The sequence below is a fragment of the Callithrix jacchus genome, chromosome 9 (genome assembly GCF_049354715.1).
Source record: "Callithrix jacchus isolate 240 chromosome 9, calJac240_pri, whole genome shotgun sequence".
NCBI lineage: Eukaryota > Metazoa > Chordata > Mammalia > Primates > Cebidae > Callithrix > Callithrix jacchus.
The window spans coordinates 120,166,935-120,188,628 of record NC_133510.1 but is presented as its reverse complement, the minus strand read 5'-3'; the positions used below and the strand labels follow the sequence as shown (position 1 = coordinate 120,188,628).

Here is a 21,694-nt window from a genome sequence, read left to right as displayed (position 1 = left end):
CACTTCACCGAACCTTATATTCTATTTCTCTAGTGGCAAAATTTCTCTGCAGAGAACAGGAAGAGGAGGTAGCATGATTTTCCCAAGAGATGTACAGATAATAACAGCTGATATCCACGTGGGATCTGGAGGTGCAACCACCTTCCATTCAACCCTGGTCTCACAGCAGCCCTGGAAAGAGACTGCTCGCTGTTGGAAGCCCAGGGCCAGTGCTGGAAGGAGCTTGGGTGGAAAGTGTGGTCTGCGTGAGGGACTCCTGTGATAGAGGAGAGTGGTAGCAGGTACAAGACTTGTCACCACGTGACGTGGCAGCTTCAGAAACTTAGCCACTGCCAAAAAAGGAGCAGGCAGGGATAATCTTGTCCCATTGTCCAGTCAGAGAGACCTAGTGAGTCTGTTGTTTGCCAGTTCCTAAGAGACTGTTGGAGTTTTGCTGGAGCCAGACATCCTGCTCAGAGATTTGGAAAATCTGCTGTTCTGTGGGGAGCTTTTGGGGAACCCATACCATGGCCCACATTCTCGTGATTGCCACTCGCTGCCCTTTTCCCATTACCCTCTCCTGGCTCCATAAACATCTTCAGCCTTCCCTTCTACATCTCAAAAATGCCACTTGGAAAAGGTGATGGGAGGTTCTCTGGATAAAAGGTGCTGTAGAAATTGACAGTGTAATGAGAATGCCCATGTGCCTCTTTACCAACAGAAAATTTGGAATATAACGTGGAGCCTCAAGAAATCTCACACCCTGACGTGGGACGCTATTTCTCAGAGTTTACTGGCACTCACTACATCCCAAACGCAGAGCTGGAGATCCGGTATCCAGAAGATCTGGAGTTTGTCTATGAAACGGTGCAGAATATTTACAGTGCAAAGAAAGAGAACATAGATGAGTAAAGTCTAGAGAGGACATTGCACCTTTGCTGCTGCTGCTATCTTCCAAGAGAACGGGACTCCGGAAGAAGATGTCTCCACGGAGCCCTCGGGACCCGCTGCACCAGGAAAGCCACTCCACCAGTAGTGCTGGTTGCCTCCTACTAAGTTTAAATACTGTGTGCTCTCCCCCAGCTGCAAAGACAATGTTGCTCTCCGCCTACACTAGTGAATTAATCTGAAAGGCACTGTGTCAGTGGCATGGCTTGTATGCTTGTCCTGTGGTGACAGTTTGTGACATTCTGTCTTCATGAGGTCTCACAGTCGACGCGCCTATAATCATTCTTTGTATTCACTCCATTCGCCCGTCTGTCTGCATTTGTCTTATAACATTTCCTTGGCTGGACAGATGGGGTTATGCATTTGCAATAATTTCCTTCTGATTTCTCTGTGGAACATGTGCAGTCCCGAGTGAGGACTGTGTGTCTTTTTACCCTGAATTTAGTTGCATATTCAGAGGTAAAGTAGTGTGCTCTCTTGGCAGCATCGTAGAGACAGAGACATTAACAATCTAATGGTAATTAGAATCATTTGAATTTATTTTTTTCTAATACATGAAACACAGATTTGAAGTGTTTATCTTTTTTTTAAAATTTAATTGGGAATATAACACTTTCCCTTCCATATTTCTCTTGAGTTTATGCACATCTCTATAAATCATTAGTTTTTTATTACATAAAATTCTTTGAGGAAATGCATAACAGTGAATTTTGTGAATGGATTTTTCCTTACTCATCTACAATTCCTCCCTTTTAAATGACTACTTTTTTAACTTAAAAAATCTACTTCAATATCAGGAGTAGGTCTTAAATCAGTGATGGGTTCTTTTTGTAGTAAGACATAGAAATCTGATGTTAAATGTTTGCTCTTAGAAGTCATCCTCCCTGGTCTCCAAAGACCAAAAAATGAGGCTTCGCTTTTGTGATCAGGAAAAAAAAAATTCGTGAACCTTAAAAAAAAGTTTCTGAAGGTAAAAAAAAGTGGTTTCACACCTGTTATTCCTTAGAGTCATTTCAAGGCCTGTTCGAATGCAGCAGGTTAGAAAGAGAATGTCTTTCATTTGAAGAGTGTTGGACTCGTGGGAAAGGAGATGTGCTTGTTGTAATCTGCTTTTCCAGGCTGCCAGGGTCCTGACAGCAGCAGGACGAAGCCTGTTTTGATATCTTCTGGGAAAGCCTGACTATGTTCAGACAGTCCTGGCTCCTTCCCAAAGTTCTCAGTAACTGAGCCCGGAGTACCTACCTGCATGCCTTCATGCAGCTCTGGAGCTCCTCCTCCTCCCGGCCTGCCAGTTCTCATGTGAGCTAATCTTGTCATTAATTGATAGACGATAACTTCTGGAGTTAGGACCTAGTTACTTTGCTCTCGACTTTTAAAATAATGCAGTTGCTCTAGTGAACGGGGTGTTAGGGGCCTGTCTGTGCGCCTGTCTGTCCATCTGCATGCAGTATTCTCACCCATGTTGAATGACTGCTGCCTGTTTACCCTTTGGAAACCCTGAGGTGACCGAGGAAAGCCACCTGAGACCACTTAATAGCAAGGGAAGGCTTTAAGCAGTTCCTAGAAAGAGATGGGGATTTGGCCCCAGCTCCTCTAGCCTGAGTTAGCTGTTATCCACTGTCCACGTTCCTTATGAGTTCAAATCCAGAGTCAAAGGATTTGAACCTGCATTTGGAAATGTGACCACTCACAGCGCCTGGCCCACTGAGGTTGGGAGGATTGTACACTACTCTCATTTAAAGGGGAAAATTAGATAATATGGAATTAATATTAATGAGATGCATTAATAAGAAACTGTGAGCATGCTGAGAGTTACAGTTGTTGGTTTTCTGGTTTGACTGATTTCCTTTTTTCATAGAAACATCAAAGCCAAGAAAGATGGTTTACCTTTACTCACCCAACTGTAAATATGTATCTAGACTGTTTTTAAATGTGTTTCTTCATGACTGCTTCATGGGGCTCCAGGAAGCCTGTATCACCTGTGTAAGTTGGTATTTGGGCACTTTATATTTTTCTAAAAATGTGTTTTGGATCCTGTACTCTAATAAATCCTAAGTTTCTTTTTAAAAATTTTCCAAAACTTTTCTCCATTTTAAAAAGCCCTGTTATAAAAGTAGAACTTTCACAATGTTAAAATGTTAACTATTTGGATATAGCAACTTCTTTTCTCCTCAAATGAATGCCAAGATTTTTTTGTACAATGATTAATAAATGGAACTTATCCAGAGAAACCACTCAAATGGACTGCCCAATTTCGTTTCAGGACAGAAAGCCCAGCCACTATGAGAGTAGAATGTCTCTCACCTCTCTTCGGCTCTAAATATGAAAAGTATGCTCTGCTGAAATTTTCTTAGCATTGGTGAGCAGACAGCCTACCTTTAAACCAGGACCTCCTTGCCCAACATTAATTTTATCAGTTCACTAGTAACCTTTGAGAATATCTGGTTGTCATGCAGAGATTGCACTTCTTGAATTATGTTAAGGCAGCTGTTGTAAAATGAGAACTGCTCATGCTTTGAAAGAAAACCAGGTTCTTGGTGTGTTCTGTTGAGGTTGTTTTGAATGGCTGCGCTGCATGCAGTGTGTCCAAAATGTCCCCAGAGCACTGATTATGTGTGATGTCACTACCTACTATGTGCGATGTGGGAGGAAAAAGGTTATAGGCTGAACAAAGTCAGTTGACTCTGGTGGTGTTTCTCCATGCCTTGAACACATAGTACTATCATGACTTTCTAAGAAGAATGTAGTGTGCTGTGACATCTTGATGTAGTAAGCCCTGGAATTTCCCTCCCCTGACACACAGGCCCCATCCCTGGGGGTCCCGTGTTTGTAGACATGCTTTGAGAAGCTGTCTCAGTGAGGTATCAGTTATGTCCAAAATGAGTCTACCTTAGAATGAGACCAGTTTTGCCAGGTGTCGTGTTTGCAAACAATCCACCTAATCAGATTTCGAAAGGCCATCTTTCATGTCACCTGCCTGAGACTCCTAACAGATCCCCATTATAATTGCATTTACACGGCAAAAATGATTTTATTGAGAAAACCGCGTTAAGTCCTTTTGCCGGCTCAGTTTTCTGTGGCATACTATCTGCTTAAAGTCTCATTCTCATTTTTAAATGTTTTGATCTTTCTCCATGGAGAAGACAGGAGAACTGCTGTGTTGCAGGCTTTCTGTTGCTGATGTCAGATGTCTTTGCTATAAAGGGAAAATACTTCCTTCCTTAGTCCATACTCCAAGTAAGTGAACTCAACTACCAACAGGTTTTTAACTGAAAAGTATTTGTGACCATGATGATCAAGGTGCAGCTCTTCGTGTTTTTGTTTATTTTGTCTTATTTAAATTTTTTTGGAGGGAAGAAGAGACATCAGCTGGACAAAATGCAGAATTTAGATGTGGGACAGTTTCTTTTTGGAGACATAAGTAGCTGTACTGTGCGTATTATTTTGTGTGGCATGCTAACTTCGAGCCGGGCAGTGGCCTAAGAAAGTCTTTGTAATCCTCCCAACAATCCTGTAAGGCAGAGCCAGATAGTAAAGATGTTAGGCTTTGCAGGCCATGTACAGACTATTGCACGTTCTGTTTTTCAGTGTCAACAACATTCTTAGCTCAAGGGCTGCACAAAAACAGGCTGCAGGTGAGATGATGCCCACAGGTCATAGTTGGCTGACCCCGGTTAGGTGTAGGCACTTTAGCATTCCACTGGATAAAGAGGAAACCCACGTCATACTGCTTTTGGGTGGGTGGGAAGCAAGATGTGGAATCCAGGTGGTCCCTGAGTCGCCAGGAACCACTGAGATCAGCTGGTCACACCCACACTCTGGCGCAAGCAGCTACCTCGACATGGTTTAGCCTTGGTCTGGCAGCAACTTTAACCTTGAATGTCGAATTTCTGAATATTTAGAATCTTGAAGGTAAAGCACATTCCTTCGGTGAATAAAATTATGTGCAGTTATAGAATACATGTATTATGGCCACGTAGCAACGACTGTATTAGCACTATGCTAGTTCTGTAATAAATAGACCTGAAAAGTGACAATGGCTCAAACACAGTAGAACTTTTTTGCTTCCATAATACTGGGCAGGGGAATGGACTGACAGGGCAGCCCTCGTTCAGGCATCAGGCAGAGTACCCTGGGACCATCCATCTCCATCCAATCCAAAGTGGGATGAGCACAGAGGGAATGAGACCATCTAGGAGCTTCCATGAGCTGGTGTGGAAGCTGCACTCCCTATATTCACTCCCATTTTGTACAGAGGCGGGAGACGTCGTCTAGTTGTGTTGTGGGAAAGGAGACGCAATAGTGTGGGTGGAAGCTCTGGTCCACTGCACGGGCCACTCCAGTGTGCTCCTCCACAGCAGGAGACAGCCACGGACGCTTTAACCAGGCTGTCCGTGGAGACTGATTTTTCCAGTCTCCTGCTCAGGCGCTCGTGCCTCAGTAGCACGTGGCTGGCAGTGGGGTGCCTTTCAGATGGCACTGCCTGTGTACACTCACTATCTCCACCACAGATGGCTGCAGAAGCAGGGAGGAGACCTCACCATGTGGGTCATGTGCACTGCCTCTGTCTCAAAAGCCAGATCTCAAGTGCCTGGCCATGCCCATGTTCCAGAGGAGGTGCCAAACGGTTTCCTTCTGGAAGAAATTCTTCCAGAAGGAAGAGAAAAGGTTTGGTGGGCACTGACTTTGTGTGTGCCCCGCACCCAGAGCCCTCCTCGGTCCCTGCATCCCACTCAGCCTGGTTTCCCTGGCCTGGCAAGTTCTCTGCGTCAGCCCAGTATGGCGCCTCCGGGATCCCCACCCCCAGTTCCCATTCAGAGGTGAAGCAGGAACGGGCAGCTGCAATAAGAACTCCCATTTGGGAAAAAGAAAGACTGAGACAGAAGTTACTGGTCTCTGTAGGGATGAAATCCCAATTGGGGAGACCTTGTGAAGATCCCTGCCTTTATGATGGCAGTGGGGACATTTCTGGTATAAGCCCTGACTGCTTTCCGGGAGGAACCCTGTGGCCTCTGGGAAGTTCTTCCTCAAGTGTCCTCCCTGGTCCTTTCAGAAATGAGTGTCGGGTGCATCCTGCCTGGGTGCTGGCCGACTTTCACACTCCACTTCCTGCTGGGTGCAGGTTTAGGGGCCTGTCCAAGACTTACTTACTTACTTGTACAACAAGCTTGTGATTCCTTTGGCAGTGATTCCCTCTAAAGTTTAGCAGGCTACTAACCTGTTGGTGCCTGTAATCGTAGCCAGTGTTCTTTTCCAGAACTTTCCAGCCTGCTTTATCGCCTCTAGGCTCTCCCTTCCCCCAACTTAATGTGGCTTTCTTCATCTGATATTAACCAAAGGTGAGGCTTGCTGCTTAAGTGAAAAATGTTTTTGTTGGTTTTTTTTTTTGAGACGAAGTTTTGCTCTTATTGCCCAGGCTGGAGTGCAGTGGTGCAATCTTGGCTCACTGCAACCTGCATCTCCCGGCTTAACTGATTCTCCTGCCTCAGCCACCCAAAGAGCTGGGATTACAGGCACACACCACCGCACACGGCTAATTTTGTATTTTTGGTAGAGACTGGGTTTCCCCATTTGATCAGCCTGGTCATGATCTCCTGACCTCAGGTGATGCACCTGCCAAAGAGCTGATTACAGATGTTTAATGGGCCTTTGTTGTTCAGTGATTTTCTTTTTTGAGATGGAGCCTCACTCTGTCGCCAGGCTAGAGAGCAGTGGCACAGTCTCAGCTCATTGCAACCATCAACTCCCGGATTCAAGCAATTCTCCTGCCTCACCCTCCTGAGTAGCTGGGATTGTAGTTGCATGCCACCCCGCCCAGCTAATTTTTGTATTTTCAGTAGAGACTGGGTTTCACCATGTTGGCCAGGATGGTCTTGATCTCATGACCTTGTGTTTCGCCTGCCTCAGCCTCCCAAAGTGCTGGGATTACAGGCATGAGCCACCATACCCTGCCTTTTTCTTCTTTTCCTTTTTTTTCTTTTTTTGAGACAGAGTCTTGCTCTGTCACCCAGGCTGGAGTGCAGTGGCACGATTTTGGCTCACTGCAACCTCCACTTCCTGGATTCAAGCAATGATTGTGTCTCAGCCTCCTTAGTAGCTGGGATTACAGGTGTGCACCACCACTGCCAGCTAATTTTTGTCTTTTTAGTAGAGACAGAGTTTCGCCATGTTGACCAGGCTTGTCTCGAACTCCTGGCCTCAAGTGATCCACCTTCTTTGGCCTCCCAAAGTGCTGAGATTACAGGCGTGAGCCACCGGCGTGGCCAGTGTTCATTCTCATCTCATTGTGCAGAGGCAGTGGCCTTTTGTACATGGGACACCTGGGATTTCAGTCTCTTTTCCATTTTAGTTCTCAAAGCAGCACATTTTTGCTTCACTCCTGTTTTCTTTCCTACAAAGTAGGTATAATTATGTCATTTTACTTAATTAAAATGTTTTTGTTAAGTAGTAGAATAGTAATAATTATAATATCTGTCTGGGTGCAGTGGCTCGCACCTGTAATCCCAAAACTTGGGAGGCTGAGGTGGGAGGATCGCGTGATGCCAGGAGTTTGAGCAGTTTCCCCGGTGATAAATAGCAAAGAGCAATCTACGTTCCTTGTATTCCTTGTCTCTTTCAGCTGCTTTCTCTAGACTGGCTGCAGGGCTAGTGGTTCCACCCTGCATATCGAAAGCAACAATTTTACCAAGTCTGACCCCCAAACAGAGTTCTCCAGCCTTCCGGCCTCTGGGAGGAGTTTCCTTGCCACTTGACTGCCAGGCTAACACCCTAGAGTTTAGGGTTTTGATACAGTGGTGCCCCTCTTGATGGTTTTGTTTTTATTATTAAGCTTAAAGTGGGCTAATATTTCCATAGGAAGTTCTACTTCCTATTTGTCTGTGCAATTGAGAAAAACAAAAACCTGAGAACAGTGATTCAAGTCTCTGGGAGTGGGAAGAGCTACACATTGTTTAGTAAACGCAGGGAAGGAAGTTGCACAGAATACAGAAAGAAGAAATTTTGGGAGAATGAGCTGGGCAGTCTCATTATAAAATCCTTGCATGGTTAGAATTTCCAGCTGGGCACAGTGGCTTTTATAATCCCAACACTTTGGAAGGCCACGGTGGGAGGATTGCTTGAGGTTAGGAGTTTGAGATCAGCCCGGGTAATATAGCAAGGCTCCCATCTCTACAAAAAAATTAAAAATTACCCAGGTGTGATAGCGTGCGCCTGTAGTCCCAGCTCTTCCCAGGAGGCTGAGGCGAGAGGATTGCTTGAGGTCGAGGCTCCAGTGAGCCGTCATGGCGCCACTGCACTCCAGCCTGGGTGACAGAGCAAGACTATCTCAAGGAAAAAAGAAAAAAAGAATTTCCACCTACTTTTTTTAGGCGGGGTGAGACAGAGTCTCACTCTGTCACCCAGGCTGGAATGCAGTGGCATGATCTTGGCTCACTGCAGCCTCTGCCTCCTGGGCTCTTGTGTCTCAGCCACCTGAGTAGCTGGGACTACCAGCGCATGCCACCACACCCGACTGATTTTGTATTTTTAGTTATTGTGAATAGTGCTGCTGTGAGCATGCCACGAAATGATTTTAGTTATTTTTATTTTTACTTTCCATTTGTTTTGAGATGGAGTCTCACTCTGTCGCTCAGGCTTGAGTGCTGTGGCATGATCTTGGCTCACTGCAGCCTCTGTTTCCTGGGTTCATTTGATTATCTTGCCTCAGCCTCCTGAGTAGCTGGGATTACAGGTGTGCACCACCACGCCTGGCTAATTTTTCTTATTCTTTTTTTTTGAGATGGCCTTGCTCTGTTGCCCAGGCGGGAGTGCAGTGGCACGATGTTAGCTCTAAGCGATTCTCCTGTCTCAGCTTCCAGAGTAGCTGGGATTATAGGAGCACATCATCATGCCCAGCTAATTTTTGTGTTTTTAGTAGAGATAGGATTTCGCCATGTTGGCCAAATTGATCTTGAACTCCCGACCTCAGGTGATCTGCTTGCATCAGCATCCCAAAGTGCTAGGGTACAGGCATGAGCCACTGTGCCAGTGGCCTAATTTTTCTCTTTTTAGTAAAGACGGGGTTTCACATCTTGGCCAGGCTGGTCTTAAACTCCTGACCTCAAGTGATCCACCCGCCTTGGCCTCCCAGAGCTGGGATTACAGGCATGTGCCATCGTGCCTGGCTTCATGAAATGTTAATACCACAGATAAACTGTACAAATGCTTATGTACTATGTGTGTGTGAGTGTGTGTGTGTGTGTGTGTGTGTGTTTTATACATTAAAAGCATGAATACACATACGTTTTTTCACTCCCCCAAGAACAAATTTTTGTCCCTTCGGGGCAATATTGCCCTAGTGAAAACGCAAGCTCCACCTGGGCGGTAGTATTGTGAACAGCTACTCTGTTCTTGCTCACTGTTTGATGATTGGTGTCTAATCTTTGAGTTCCTTTTAATGGACCCACCTTTCTTTGTGCCAGGAGCTGTAGTAAATGCAGACACACATTTCTGTCACTTGCAAGGGCTAAAATGTATGTTCTAAAGATTTTTTTGATATGTAATCGTTGCTTATTGTATTAATTTGACCCAACCCAGATCTCCTAAAATCTGTTTCTAAATTTAAAAAAAAGGCCCGTTACAGTGACTCATGCCTGTAATCACAGCACTTTGGGAGGCTGAGGCAGGCGGATTGCCTGAGGTCAGGAGTTCAAGACCAGACTGACCAACATGGTGAAACCCCCGCCTCTACTAAAAATACAAAAAATTAGCTAGGCGTGGTGGTGGGCACCTGTAATCCCAGCTTCTAGGGGGAATCACTTGAACACGGGAGGCGGAGGTTACAGTGAGTCAAGATCATACCATTGCATGCCAACCTGGGCAACAGAGCAAGACTCTATCCAAAAAAAAAAAAACAACAACAAACGAAAAAAAAAAACCCTGGTTAGTTTGAGAGTTATTTGCCTCTTATGAAAGTGAGATAGGCTGGCCATGGTGGGTCATGCCTGTAATCCCAGCACTGGGAAGCTGAGGCAGGCAGATCACCTGAGGTCAGGATTTCAAGACCAGCCTGGCCAATGTGATGAAACCCCATCTTTACTAAAAATACAAAAATTAGCTGGGTATGGTGGCATGTGCCTGTAGTCCCAGCTACTTAGGAGGCTGAGACAGGAGAATTGCTTGAACCCAGGAGGTGGAGGTTGCAGTGAGCCAAGATTGTGCTATTGCACTCCAACCTGGGAGACAAAGCAAGACTCTGTCTCCAAAAAAGAAAGAAAGAAAGTACAGTTGTAAGACATCCTAGGTATTGACTGCTTTTGTATGGAACTGTTTACTCAGTAGTTGCCACAAGATGCAAGAATTGAGCCAGGTGCGGTGGCTCACACCTGTAACTCCAGTGCTTTGGGAGGCCGAGGCAAGTCATGTTCACTTGAAGCTGGGAGTTCGAGACCAGCCTGGGCAATATAGTGAGACCCCCATCTCTACAAAAAATTTAAAAACTAGCCAGGTGTGGTGGCAACCACCTGTAATCCCAGCAATTCAGAAGCTGAGGCGGAAGGGAGGATTGCTTGAGCCCAGGAGTTTGAGGCACAGCGAGCCATGATCACACCACTGCATTCCAGCCTAGGCAGCAGAGCGAGACAAAAAACAGAAAGATTAGAGAATTTGAAAGCCCTTTAACTATCAACTGCTAGAGCATTCATTCCTGGTATGTTATATATACAAGTACGAAGGCCCAGAGAGGTTAAGAGACTTGATTTGGCCAATGTCTGAGACCTGGGCCCCAGCCTGAGTCTTTGGCTATGAACACAGGGGTGTTTCTCTTGCTCCAGATTGCTTCCTCTGTAAGGTTTTCTTGTCCTACAGAAAATGTCTCCCTAGATATCATCCTTTAATGATTACAAGCCTGTCCTTTTTTTTTTTTTTTTTTTAAAGATAGGTCTTGCTCTGTCACCCAGGCAGGAGTGCAGAGCAGATCATGGCTCACTGCAGCCTCCAGCTCCTGGGTTGAAGCAATCCTTCTGCGTCATCCTCCTGAGGAGCGTGGGACCACAGGCATGTGCCACCCTGTCAGGCTACTTTTTAAATTTTTTGTAAACATGGCGTTTCGCCATGTTTCTCAGGCTGGTCTCAAACTCCTGGACTCAAATGATCCACCAGCCTCAGTCCCCCAAAGTGCTAGGATTACATATGTGAGCCTCCATGCCCTGCCAAGCCTTGCCATTTCTTCCTCACTAACTGTACATGCAGCCTCCTGCCCAGCTTCAGCATGCTCTCATCACTCACATTTGCTTTGTAGAAGGAAAGCAAGGAAGTGTTATCATTCACCATCTCAGCAACGTGTGCTCTTAGAGTTTGGGAAAAACCTATTCTAAGCCTACAAAGACTTCTAAAGGAAGTTGCTTCTGAAAATACGATTTCCTCTGAAGCCGGGGTTGGCACACTTTTTCTGTAAAGGGCCAGACAGTGCATATTTTGGGCTTTGCGGGCCATATGGTTTCTGTTGCAATGACTCAGCTCTGTCATTGTGGCAGGAAAGCAGCCATAGGCAGTACGAGCGAGCTTGGCTGTGTTCCTTAAACCTTTATGTCCAGAGCCAGGCCATGGACTGGGTTAGGTCTACGGGTTGTAGTATCCTCACCCCTACTGTGAAGTTCATTTACACGGTGCTCTTTTAACAGATGTCTAAGCAACATCAAAACATCGAAAACAAAATAGGGTAATGGAAACCAAGATACCCACCAAGACTCACCGGTTGTTCTGTTTAATCTCCCTCTCAGTGTATGTGCGCTTTTCTCTGGAACCATTCGAAAATGTCAAGCAGCTTGAAACTTCTTCCTAAGTCTTTCAGCAGATATCCTAAGAACAGGGGCACTTCTCCACATGAACACAGTATCAATCATGCCTAAGAAAATAGTAATGCTAAAAGTACATCCTAAATATGAAATTGGATGTTGGCGATCAACCAGTTTTATCATAGAACCTTACAGCACTTCAATTTTCTAAATACCACCCTGCTCATAGCTGGAATCAATAGGGCAGAAGTTGTCAAAGAAAAAGGCAGTTAAGGCCGGGTGCAGTGGCTCACGCCTGTAATCCTAGCACTTCGGGAGGGAGGCCCAGGTGGGTGGATCACCTGAGGTCAGGAGTTTGAAACCAGCCTGACCAACATGGTAAAACCCCATCTCTACTAAAAATACAAAAATAGCTGGGCGTGGTGGCACATGCCTGTAGTCCCAGGTATTTGGGAAGTTGAGGCAAAGAGAGAGAGAGAGAGAGAGAGGAAGGAAAGAAGGAAGGAAGGGAGGGAGGGAGAGAAAGAAAATGAAGGAAAGAAAGGAAGAAAGGAAAGAAAAAAACAGTTAAAAAAAAATACTCGGCCAGGCGTGGTGGCTCATACCTGTAATCCCAGCACTTTGGGAGGCCGAGGTGGGTGGATCACCTGAAGTCAGGAGTTCAAGACCAGCCTGGCCATCATGGTGAAACCCCATCTTAGAAACAAACAAAGAAACAAACAACACTCAGCACATGTGCCCGAGGCGAACCCTGTAACTGCCTGACTAAATACCTGCTGTTTCAGGTAAGCTGGGCTTCCAAAATGTTCTCTTGCTACAGGTAAAACTTTCAGTAGAAACATTTTTTTTTCTTTTAATTTGAGATAGGGTCTCGTTCTGTTGCCCAGGCTGGAGTGGGTGGTACAATCTCGGCTTACTGCATCCTTGACCTCCCTGACTCAGGTGATTCTCCACCTCAGCTTCCCAAGTAGCTGGGACACTGAGGCACACCACCATGCCTGGCTAACTTTTTGTAGAGAGGTTTCACCATGTTGCCCCGGCTACTCTCCTACTCCTGGGCTCAAGCAGTCCTCCTGCCTTGGCCTCCCAAATTGCTGGGATTACAGGTATGAGCCCCTTTACCCAGCTAGAAACAATGTTTTAAAACCTTTGCTTTAACAGGGAGGCAGATCATCCTTGAAGGAATAGATCGCTCACGCTTTTTAATCAAATTTCAGCTGGAGCCTGCAGAATCAGCAGTGTCCCAGTCTTCCTTAGGTGGGTACTGGCTCCTTCATCCTCTAGCCTCACAGAGTTGGGCAGACGAGGGGGATGGCAGAGTTCACCTACAAAGGCCCATACACAATCTTGTGGTTTCCTTATTTTATTTTTAAGAGACAGGGTCTCACTCTGTTGCCCAGGCTGGAGTGCAGTGGCATGATCATAGTTCATTACAACCTTGAACTCCTGGGCTCAAGTGATCTTTCTGCCCCAGCCTCCCAAGTATCTGGGACTACAGGTCTCTGCCACCTCACTCAGCTAATTTTTATTTATTTATTATTATTTAAAAATATTGTTTTGAGATGGAGTTTCGTTTTTATTGCCCAGGCTGGAGTGCAATGGCATGATCTCAGCTCACTGCAGCCTTCACCTCCCGGGTTCAAGTGATTTTCCTGCCTCAGCCTCCTGGGTAGCGGAGATTACAGGCATGTGCCACCATGCTCGGCTAATTTTGTGTATTTACTAGAGATGGGGTTTTACTATGTTGATCAGGCTGGTCTAAAACTCGTGACCTCAGATGATCCACTCATCTCAGCCTCCCAAAGTGCTAGGATTACAGGCATGAGCCATCATGCCTGGCTATCTATTTATTTTTGTAGAGACAAGATCTTGCTATGTTGCCCAGGCTGATCTCAAACTCCTGGGTTCAAGCAATCCTCCCACCTTGGCCTCCCCAAATGCTGGGATTACAGGCATGAGCCACCATCTGGGCCTTATTTTCTTAATTAGTGACATCTAAGACCTTGACTCAACATACTGTATTGGTGAAGAGAAATGATTTGGACTGAGGTATAAGAATAGCCCATCTAAGTTTGCTCTGGGGCTGTGATTTAATTTCTGTATGGGAGAGGATTGTACTCAGCAACTTCATCTGCAAAGAACATAATGGTCTTTCTTCTGTGCCTGCCTCATGGTGTGAATGAGCCAGTGTGCACTAACGTGTTGAAATTTTCATGCTCTCACTCCTAAGCCTACCCGTCTTCTAAGCTTTGGCCCTTCTCAGCCCACTCAGGATGTGTAGCCATTGGTATGGATGCCAACAGCCGTTTCTCAGAAGGAGTAAGCCAAGGCTGGGCGCAGGGGCTCATGCCTGTAATCTACCCACTTTGAGTGGATCTTTTTGAGCTCAAGAGTTCGAGACCAGCCTAGGCAACATGGCAAAACCCCATCTCTACAAAAAAAAATAAAAATTAGCTGGGTGTGCTGGCACATGCCTGTGGTCCCAGCTACTCAGGAGGCTGAGGCTAGAGAATCACTTGAACCCAGAAAGTGGAGGTTGCAGTGAGCTGAGATTGCACCATTGCACTTCAGCCTGAGTGACAGAGTGAGACTCTGTCTCAAAAAACAAGCCAGCCAGCTTTGTCTCTCATATGCCCTGATGAATGCTATTGAACACCATTCTCCTGCTTCGAGACTCAAGGGGTTTTGTTTTTTTCTGAGCACTGGATATCAGAAACTCACATGTCATGCTCCTCCAAGGCATTCAATTCGTCTTGAGAGATCAGAGTCTTTTTTTTTTTTTTTGAGATGGAGCCTTGCTTTGTTGCCCAGGCTGGAGTACAGTGGCTCGATCTCAACTCACTGCAACTTCCGCCTCCCAGGTTCAGGCAATCTCTTCTGCCTCAGTCTCCTGAGTAGCTGGGACTACAGGCATGTGCCTGGCTAATTTTTCTATTTTTAGTAGAGATGAGGTTTCACCATATTGGCCAGGCTAGTCTTGAACTCCTGACCTCAGGCAGTCTGCCCGCCTTGGCCTCTGGAAGTGCTGGGATTACAGATATGAACCACCACGCCCAGCCCAAGACCAGAATCTTATAAGGGCAGGAGATACTGCATGCCAGGGCTTAGCTAAGGCTGTTCCTGAAACCTTCAGCTTAGCTCCTTCGCATTTGACTCCAGTTGGGCCAGCGGTCTCTCAGCCCATGTTCTGGCTCAGCTTGGGGCTGCAGGTGTCTACAGTGGTGGGTCTGTTCTGCCTTTAGGTACCCCAAAATGTGGGAAACACCTTCAGCAGCTGTAGAACCAAATGTAACACTCAAGTGTGAAATAATCCCATTCAGGTGGTGGGTGACTTGGAATCGAGGTGGCAGGGGTGTCACGGAGTAGCCATTTAGACCAAAGCAGCTCGGGGGAACAAGGAGCTCATCCACCCCCGTATGTATGGGTCTGTCATTCCAGTGAGGCTGCTGCTTTAGGGAAGGTCTTGCTTTTGTTTCTCACAAACCTCAGAGGCATGTCAGTTACCACCTCCTAAGGTCAGCATTCATACCTGCTCTTGCCTCAGCTGGAGCAGCTGACATAATCGGCAGGGACATAATCGGCAGGCAAACACTTCTGGAATGTCAGATGAAGTCACCTTTGCCTTCCTGTGACAGGACACCCTTTGCCAAAAAGCACAAACATTCTACTCTGTGTAAGGCTTATGCTGCTCTGACCCCTTATTCTGTGCCAGCCACGTGTACCTGGAATTCTCCACTTTACAGCTGAGGAAACCAAGGCCCAGAGAAGTTGAGTAACTTGCCCAAGACAGCACAGCTACTAACAAGGCCCAGATCCCAACCCAGCTCTGCCTGACTCCAAAACCCAAGCTGCTTTTTGCAACTCTCCTGGTTGAGTTTGCTTTAATCGTTATCTCCCTGGAAACAGCTAGAATAAGGTACTCCTCCCCTGTAGATGTCTGTGGTTTTCAGTGATCTTGCTTATGACAGAGCTGCAGCAGGTACAGTTTGACTGAGTTGTGAAACTCAGAGGGGTAAACTCAGAGCAAACTTTGTCCCGTTGTCGGAGCATGATATATTTGTGTGAATACTTTCATTGTGCCTTTCCAGGAATTAGAAGCTGAGAGGCAAAAATCTTCAGAGGGCCACCTGTTCAATTCTTGGTTTCTCATGGTGGTGATTCAGTCATATATATATATATGTGTGTGTCTGTATTTATCAACAGCTAACAGATGTGTGACATATATAACATTTATGTGTAACAATGTATAATATACATGTACATACATATGCATGTGTAACATAACTACATATGTTTTGTAACACACCACACTACATGTTATGCACACAATGTGTTGTACATATGTGTAAATAGCATTACACATGCATATAACATGCAGGTGGATGTTACATTTGTCATGCATATAGCATGTCACGTGTATATCACAACTATAAATGTGCATATAGCATTTATTTTACATATGTTGTATATGTCATATATGTTCTGCATACACATTGCACCATGTTCTGTGTAATGTGTATATAATGCATGTATGTAATGTGTGTATTACAAATGTCCTGCAGGTCACATCACATATATTACATATGTTGTGCATGTAGCACATAGCCTATATTGTGCATATGAAATGCATGCCATGCTTCTGACAGGCATAACATGCATATGACTTGTGGCATGTCACAATCTTGACAGGTTTTGTATCATTTTTGTGACATGACATGTTTGTGACATGACATTACTTCATGACATACATGTCCTTTATGACATGCTAATGACATGTCACATGCCAATGACGTGCTTGGTACAGGAGGCATTCTTCTGAATTGTGCCAAGCTAACATGCCTACTACATATGGCATTCTTGCAAAATGTGACAGGATGGAAACAAGTGACATGGTGACAGGTGATGTGACAGTGACAAGTGACGTGAGAGATGGGTGGCAGTGACAGGTGATGAGTCACAAGTAACAGGTTGAGAGTGAAGGTGACATGGTCAGGTGACATTGACATGTAACCGGTAACAGTGATAGGTGACATGAGTCACAGGTGACAGGTGGATAGTGACGGATGAGTGATGGGACATGTAACAGGTGACAATGACGTGACAGTGAGAGGTGATGTGACATGAGTGACATGACAGGTGACCATGACATGGCAGGTGATGTGATGGGTGACATGTGACTGAAACATGACATGACAGTGACATTCAGTGATGTGATAGTGACAGAGGTGACAAGTGACATGGCAGTGACAGGTTATAGGTGATATGATGGGTATATATATGTAACAGGTAATGAGTGACAAGTGATGTGACAGTGACATGTGGTGACATGACAGTGGCAGTGACGTGATTGGTGACACAGGTGACATGATAACATGACTGGTGACAGGTAAGATGTGAGTGGTGAGACAGTGACAGGTGAGTGGATGACTGGTGACAGGTGACATGTACCTATTACATGCCAGGTACATGCCCATTACATGCTGCTGACATATTAAAATGTGCCGCATGCCATGGTCATTCCTATTACATGCCACTGACATGAAAAGAAATTATATGCCCATCACATGCCATGGTCATGCCTGTTACATGCCACCAACCTGCAGAGACATGATTGTATGCCCATTATGTGCTATGGTCATGTCTGTTATATGCCACTAACATGCCTGTTGCATACTAGTGACGTGAAGACACAGCTATTATGTGCCTATAATATGCCTCTTACATGCCATCAACATGCAAATGCATGCCTATTAGTGCCATGATCATGCCTTTTACATACCAGAGATATGTGGTGACATGCCTATGACATGTTATTGTCATGTCTATTTCTAAGCCACTGACATGTTAAGATATGCATATTACATGCCAATGACAGGCTATTTGTTACCGCTACTGACATTTTAAACATACATTTCACATGCTTATTACACACTATGGCCATGCTTGTTGTATGCTATAATTACGTCCACTACATGCTAAGGACATGCTTGCTACATGCTACTGGCCTGCTAAAACATGCTGATTCCATACTCATTGCATCCTATGGTCATGCATATTACATGCCACTGACATGGCTATTGCATGCTAGCTATATTTGAAAATGGCTATTGCATGCTAGGGACACTTGAGGACTTGTGTGTTACATGCTATGGCCATGCCTATTACATGCCATGGACGTGGCATCAACATGCTAAGACAGGCCTCGCAATAAAACATGCATGCCTTTACATGCCCATTGCACACCAAGGACATGTTTGGACATGCTTATTTTATGTTATGGTCACTTTTTATATTCATTGCCATGCACATTACATGCCGCTCATGTTAAGACATGGTCACTACATGCCAATTACATGCCATTATATATATCACATGCTACCTGCATTCTTGTACATGTATGCTTCATTTGTTTAAATGGCATGGTCATGCTTGTTTATGCTATGATGATACCTATTATATGCTAAGGGATGCTTGTTATGTGCTGCTAACATGATAGGACATGCTAGTTATTTGCTATGGTCATGCCTATAACATGCCACTGGCGTGCTACATTTTTATTGTGTACTTATCACATTTTGGTCATGCCTGTTACATGCTTATTATACACCAAGCGTGTGTGTGATATGCTAAGGATTTCTCGTGTGTATGCCAAGGACATGTAATGCACTAAGCACCTGTGACATGAAGAATGTGCCTATTTAGACATGCCTGTGACATGTTACATGCAAAGGACATGCCTATTAGAAGCTGACGATGTGCTTATTGCATGCTGAAAATATGCTAAGAAAATGCTAAGGACATGGCAGGTGATAGGTGGCAGTGACATGTGACAATTACAGGTGACTGAGAGATGACAGTGACATTACATGTGACAACGACTGATGACCATATGATAGGTCACATGTGACATTTAACAGGTGACTTGTGACAGTGCAGGAGACAATGACGTGTGACAGTGACTGAGGACAGTGCTGTTTGATAGTGACAAGTCACATGTGACATTTGACAGGTGACTCACAGGATAGTGACATGACAGTAACATTACATGTGACATGACTGGTGACAGTGACATGGCATTTGGCTGGTGACACAAGTGACAGTGCCATTTGACAGGTGACACGCTAACATGTTAACATGTCATTGACACAATGTTGCAAAGCATACACATCACATGCTAATGGACTGCTTTTTACACATTAAATATCTGCTTATATGGCCTTGCCAATGACGTGACATACCAATGACGTAACATCCTTCTTACATGCCAATGACATGCTAAGGACATGCCAATGACCTGTGGCGTGTTAGTGATATGACAGTGACAGGTGTTAGGGCATGTGAGTGATGTGACAGGCAACAGGTGATAGTGATATGACAAGGAACAGGTGATTCAGGTGATAGGTGACATGCAGCAGGCGACAGTGACAGGCAACAGGTGACGATGTGACATGACAATGACAGGTGACATGCAACAGTGATAGGTGACGTGACAGTTCATGCATAATGTCATATATTGATACCTAACATTTCTTCTTCAGCTAGGTCTTCCATAGTCTTTCTCTTAATTACTCTTTGAAATCGTTGAGCACTATTTACCATTTGTTAATCACTTTAGTTCAGTCCTTCGCTCCCCAGCTTGGAGCTGGGGGTGGACGTATTGCTGCTGAACAGAAGGGCTGGTTCCGGGTCTTCAATGTGTAGGTTTGTAATGTGTGGAATGGCAGCCCTGAAGTGAGCCATGTAGGAGGGGGCAGAAGGCCCCTGACAGTACTGTGTACCCAGTAATAGAGACAAACAGATGGTCAGGGTGAGGGAGAGCGAGGGGACAATGTTTTGTAGTTTAGAGATGCTGCGAATTGTCACTGTCTAGGCAGGAGACATTCGGCATGAGTCACCCTCGGTCTAGGCTGCACAGCCACCCCAGGCAAATAGCATCTCTCATCTTAAAAGCTCATTAAGCTTGGCTCTCTGCGCCCTGCCTGGAAAAGCCTCTGTTGAACAGGGAGCACCAAGGGTGGGAGGAAGGAGCCAGCGGCTGCATGAGATGGCCCAGGTGTCCTGCCAGCTGGTCGCACCCAGGCTCTTCCCCACCAAGGAAGAGCACGTGTTCCTATTTGGGAAAGAGAGAGAGGAGAGTGGTAATTTTCCATTTTCCTTTCCTGAGTGAGTCATAAGTAAGCAAAATGTGTTCCCAGCTTGTGTTACTACTTCTGTCATGGCTGGGCTGCACAGATCGAAGGCTGGGGGAGATGTGTCTCCTCTCCCAACCCCTTCATCCATTCTTTTCAAGATGCTCTTCCCTCTCCCCACTTCAGAAGCCTTGTGTCTGCCTGGAGCCCACTGGTTTCCCCAAAGATGTTCTGTTGTCCTTTCATTTTGAATTCAAACACTCCTGCCTCTTGGTGGCCCGGTGAGATCTGGGGTTCAGAATGGGATGTGAGGTGTCTGGCCTTGCCTCACTGCCTTGGTGGAATGTGCCACCAACCCACAAGAACACACCAGGCCAGGAGAGGGGCCACAGCGTCAGAAATACTGCCTTGGTGCTATTGTTTGTAGACCAAACCTGGACTCTCCTGCTGCTCCTGGATCAGGACCAGCTCTGCCCACGTAGGCCTAGAACCATCCAGGTTGTGAGCAACTTGCCATTTCCACATTGGTGTCTGTTTCCAGCACCCGAGGAGGTTGACTCACTAGTAGACTGGCAGGGCCTTAGTTATTTGGCCTCACACTCTGGCAAGTGCCCTAAGGGAATCTGTTGAGTTCCTGAATGTAGATAAAATTCCTTCTCATCCCCCATCAAAATGAGCCCTGGGGCTCACCTTTTCTCTCACCCTTCAGTGTTCACCCATCGCCTTGTCCTTCTCTAGGGACCACCCTGGACCTCTGTGCCTCCCCACTGCCACCACTCTGGTCCAAACCACCACTGTCTCTTACCTTGGCAGGTTCACCTGCCTGACTTACCTTCACCTGCCCACCTCTGGGCCATCGCATAGGCTGTTTCCTTTGCCCGGTTCTCACTCTACCTACATTTATATTTGTTGAGCTTCTACCATGTGCATAGCAGTACGCTGGGTGCATGGAACATAAAAAAGACACCCAGGCTATGTAGCCATGTGGGGCATGTAACAGTAATGCAGTCATACTGTATTAGTCTGTTCTCATGCTGCTAATAAAGACATACCAAGACTGGGTAACTAACAAAGGAAAGAGGTTTAAGGGACTCACAGTTCCACATGGCTGGGGAGGCCTCACAATCATGGCAGAAGACAAAGGAAGAGAAAAGGGATGTCTTACATGGCAGCAGGCAAGAGACCTTGTGCAGGGAACTCCCGTTTATAAAACCTTCAGATCCTGTGAGACTTATTCACTACCATGAGAGCAGAGTGGGGGTACTGCCTTCATGATTCAGTTGTCTCTACCTGGCCCTGCCCTTGACATGGATGATTGCAAGTCAGGGTAAGATTTTGGCGGGGACACAGCCAGACCATATCACGCATCTACATCCACCACACGCTGTGAGCCCAGCACGTGCCAGGCGCTGCACATACATACCTCTCATCCTCCCAGCAGCCCGGCAGGGTAAGTGCTACTATGCTATTCTCATGTTAGAGACAGGGGAATTAAGGGCCAAAGAAAGGCAACTCAGATAACAGGGAACGATGGTGGAAACACACGACCTCTCTGGGTTTAGTGCAGTGTTATTGTTGTTGTATAGTTTTTATTTTTCAATTAGCAATAATCACGCCTCGGACAAACCTCACTGGCTACTTATACTGCCACTGCGCAAAGCCAGTGCAGTGCTTCTCAGAGTCTCTTCCTAGACCTGCTGCAACAGGATCACCCGAGAACTTGTCAGAAATGCAGCTTCTGAACCCAGACCCACTAAATCAGAAGCTCTGGTGCTGGAGCTCAGGACGTGTATTTTAATAAGCCCCCCCAGGGCTTCTGAGACACACACTCAAGTTTGGGAACCAGTAAGTCATGAGGGATTTTAT

General features: G+C 45.8%; 1 protein-coding gene and 1 pseudogene across 4 annotated transcripts in view; one reads left to right on the top strand and one right to left on the bottom strand.

Moving 5' to 3' along the window:
* The window catches only part of FBXO21 (F-box protein 21), a 45,062-nt gene extending 41,895 nt beyond the window's left edge, over positions 1 to 3,167 (top strand). For all 4 annotated transcript variants that reach the window (XM_035257761.3, XM_035257760.3, XM_035257759.3 and 1 more), the window contains one exon: positions 701 to 3,167. In XM_035257761.3, the coding sequence (XP_035113652.1) occupies positions 701 to 891 (191 nt within the window). In that variant the 3' untranslated portion in view covers positions 892 to 3,167. The remainder of the gene's footprint in view (positions 1 to 700) is intronic.
* Positions 3,168 to 21,405: 18,238 nt separating this feature from the next.
* LOC118144544 (U4 spliceosomal RNA) lies at positions 21,406 to 21,490 on the bottom strand (annotated as a pseudogene).
* Between the last annotated feature and the right edge of the window lie 204 nt (positions 21,491 to 21,694).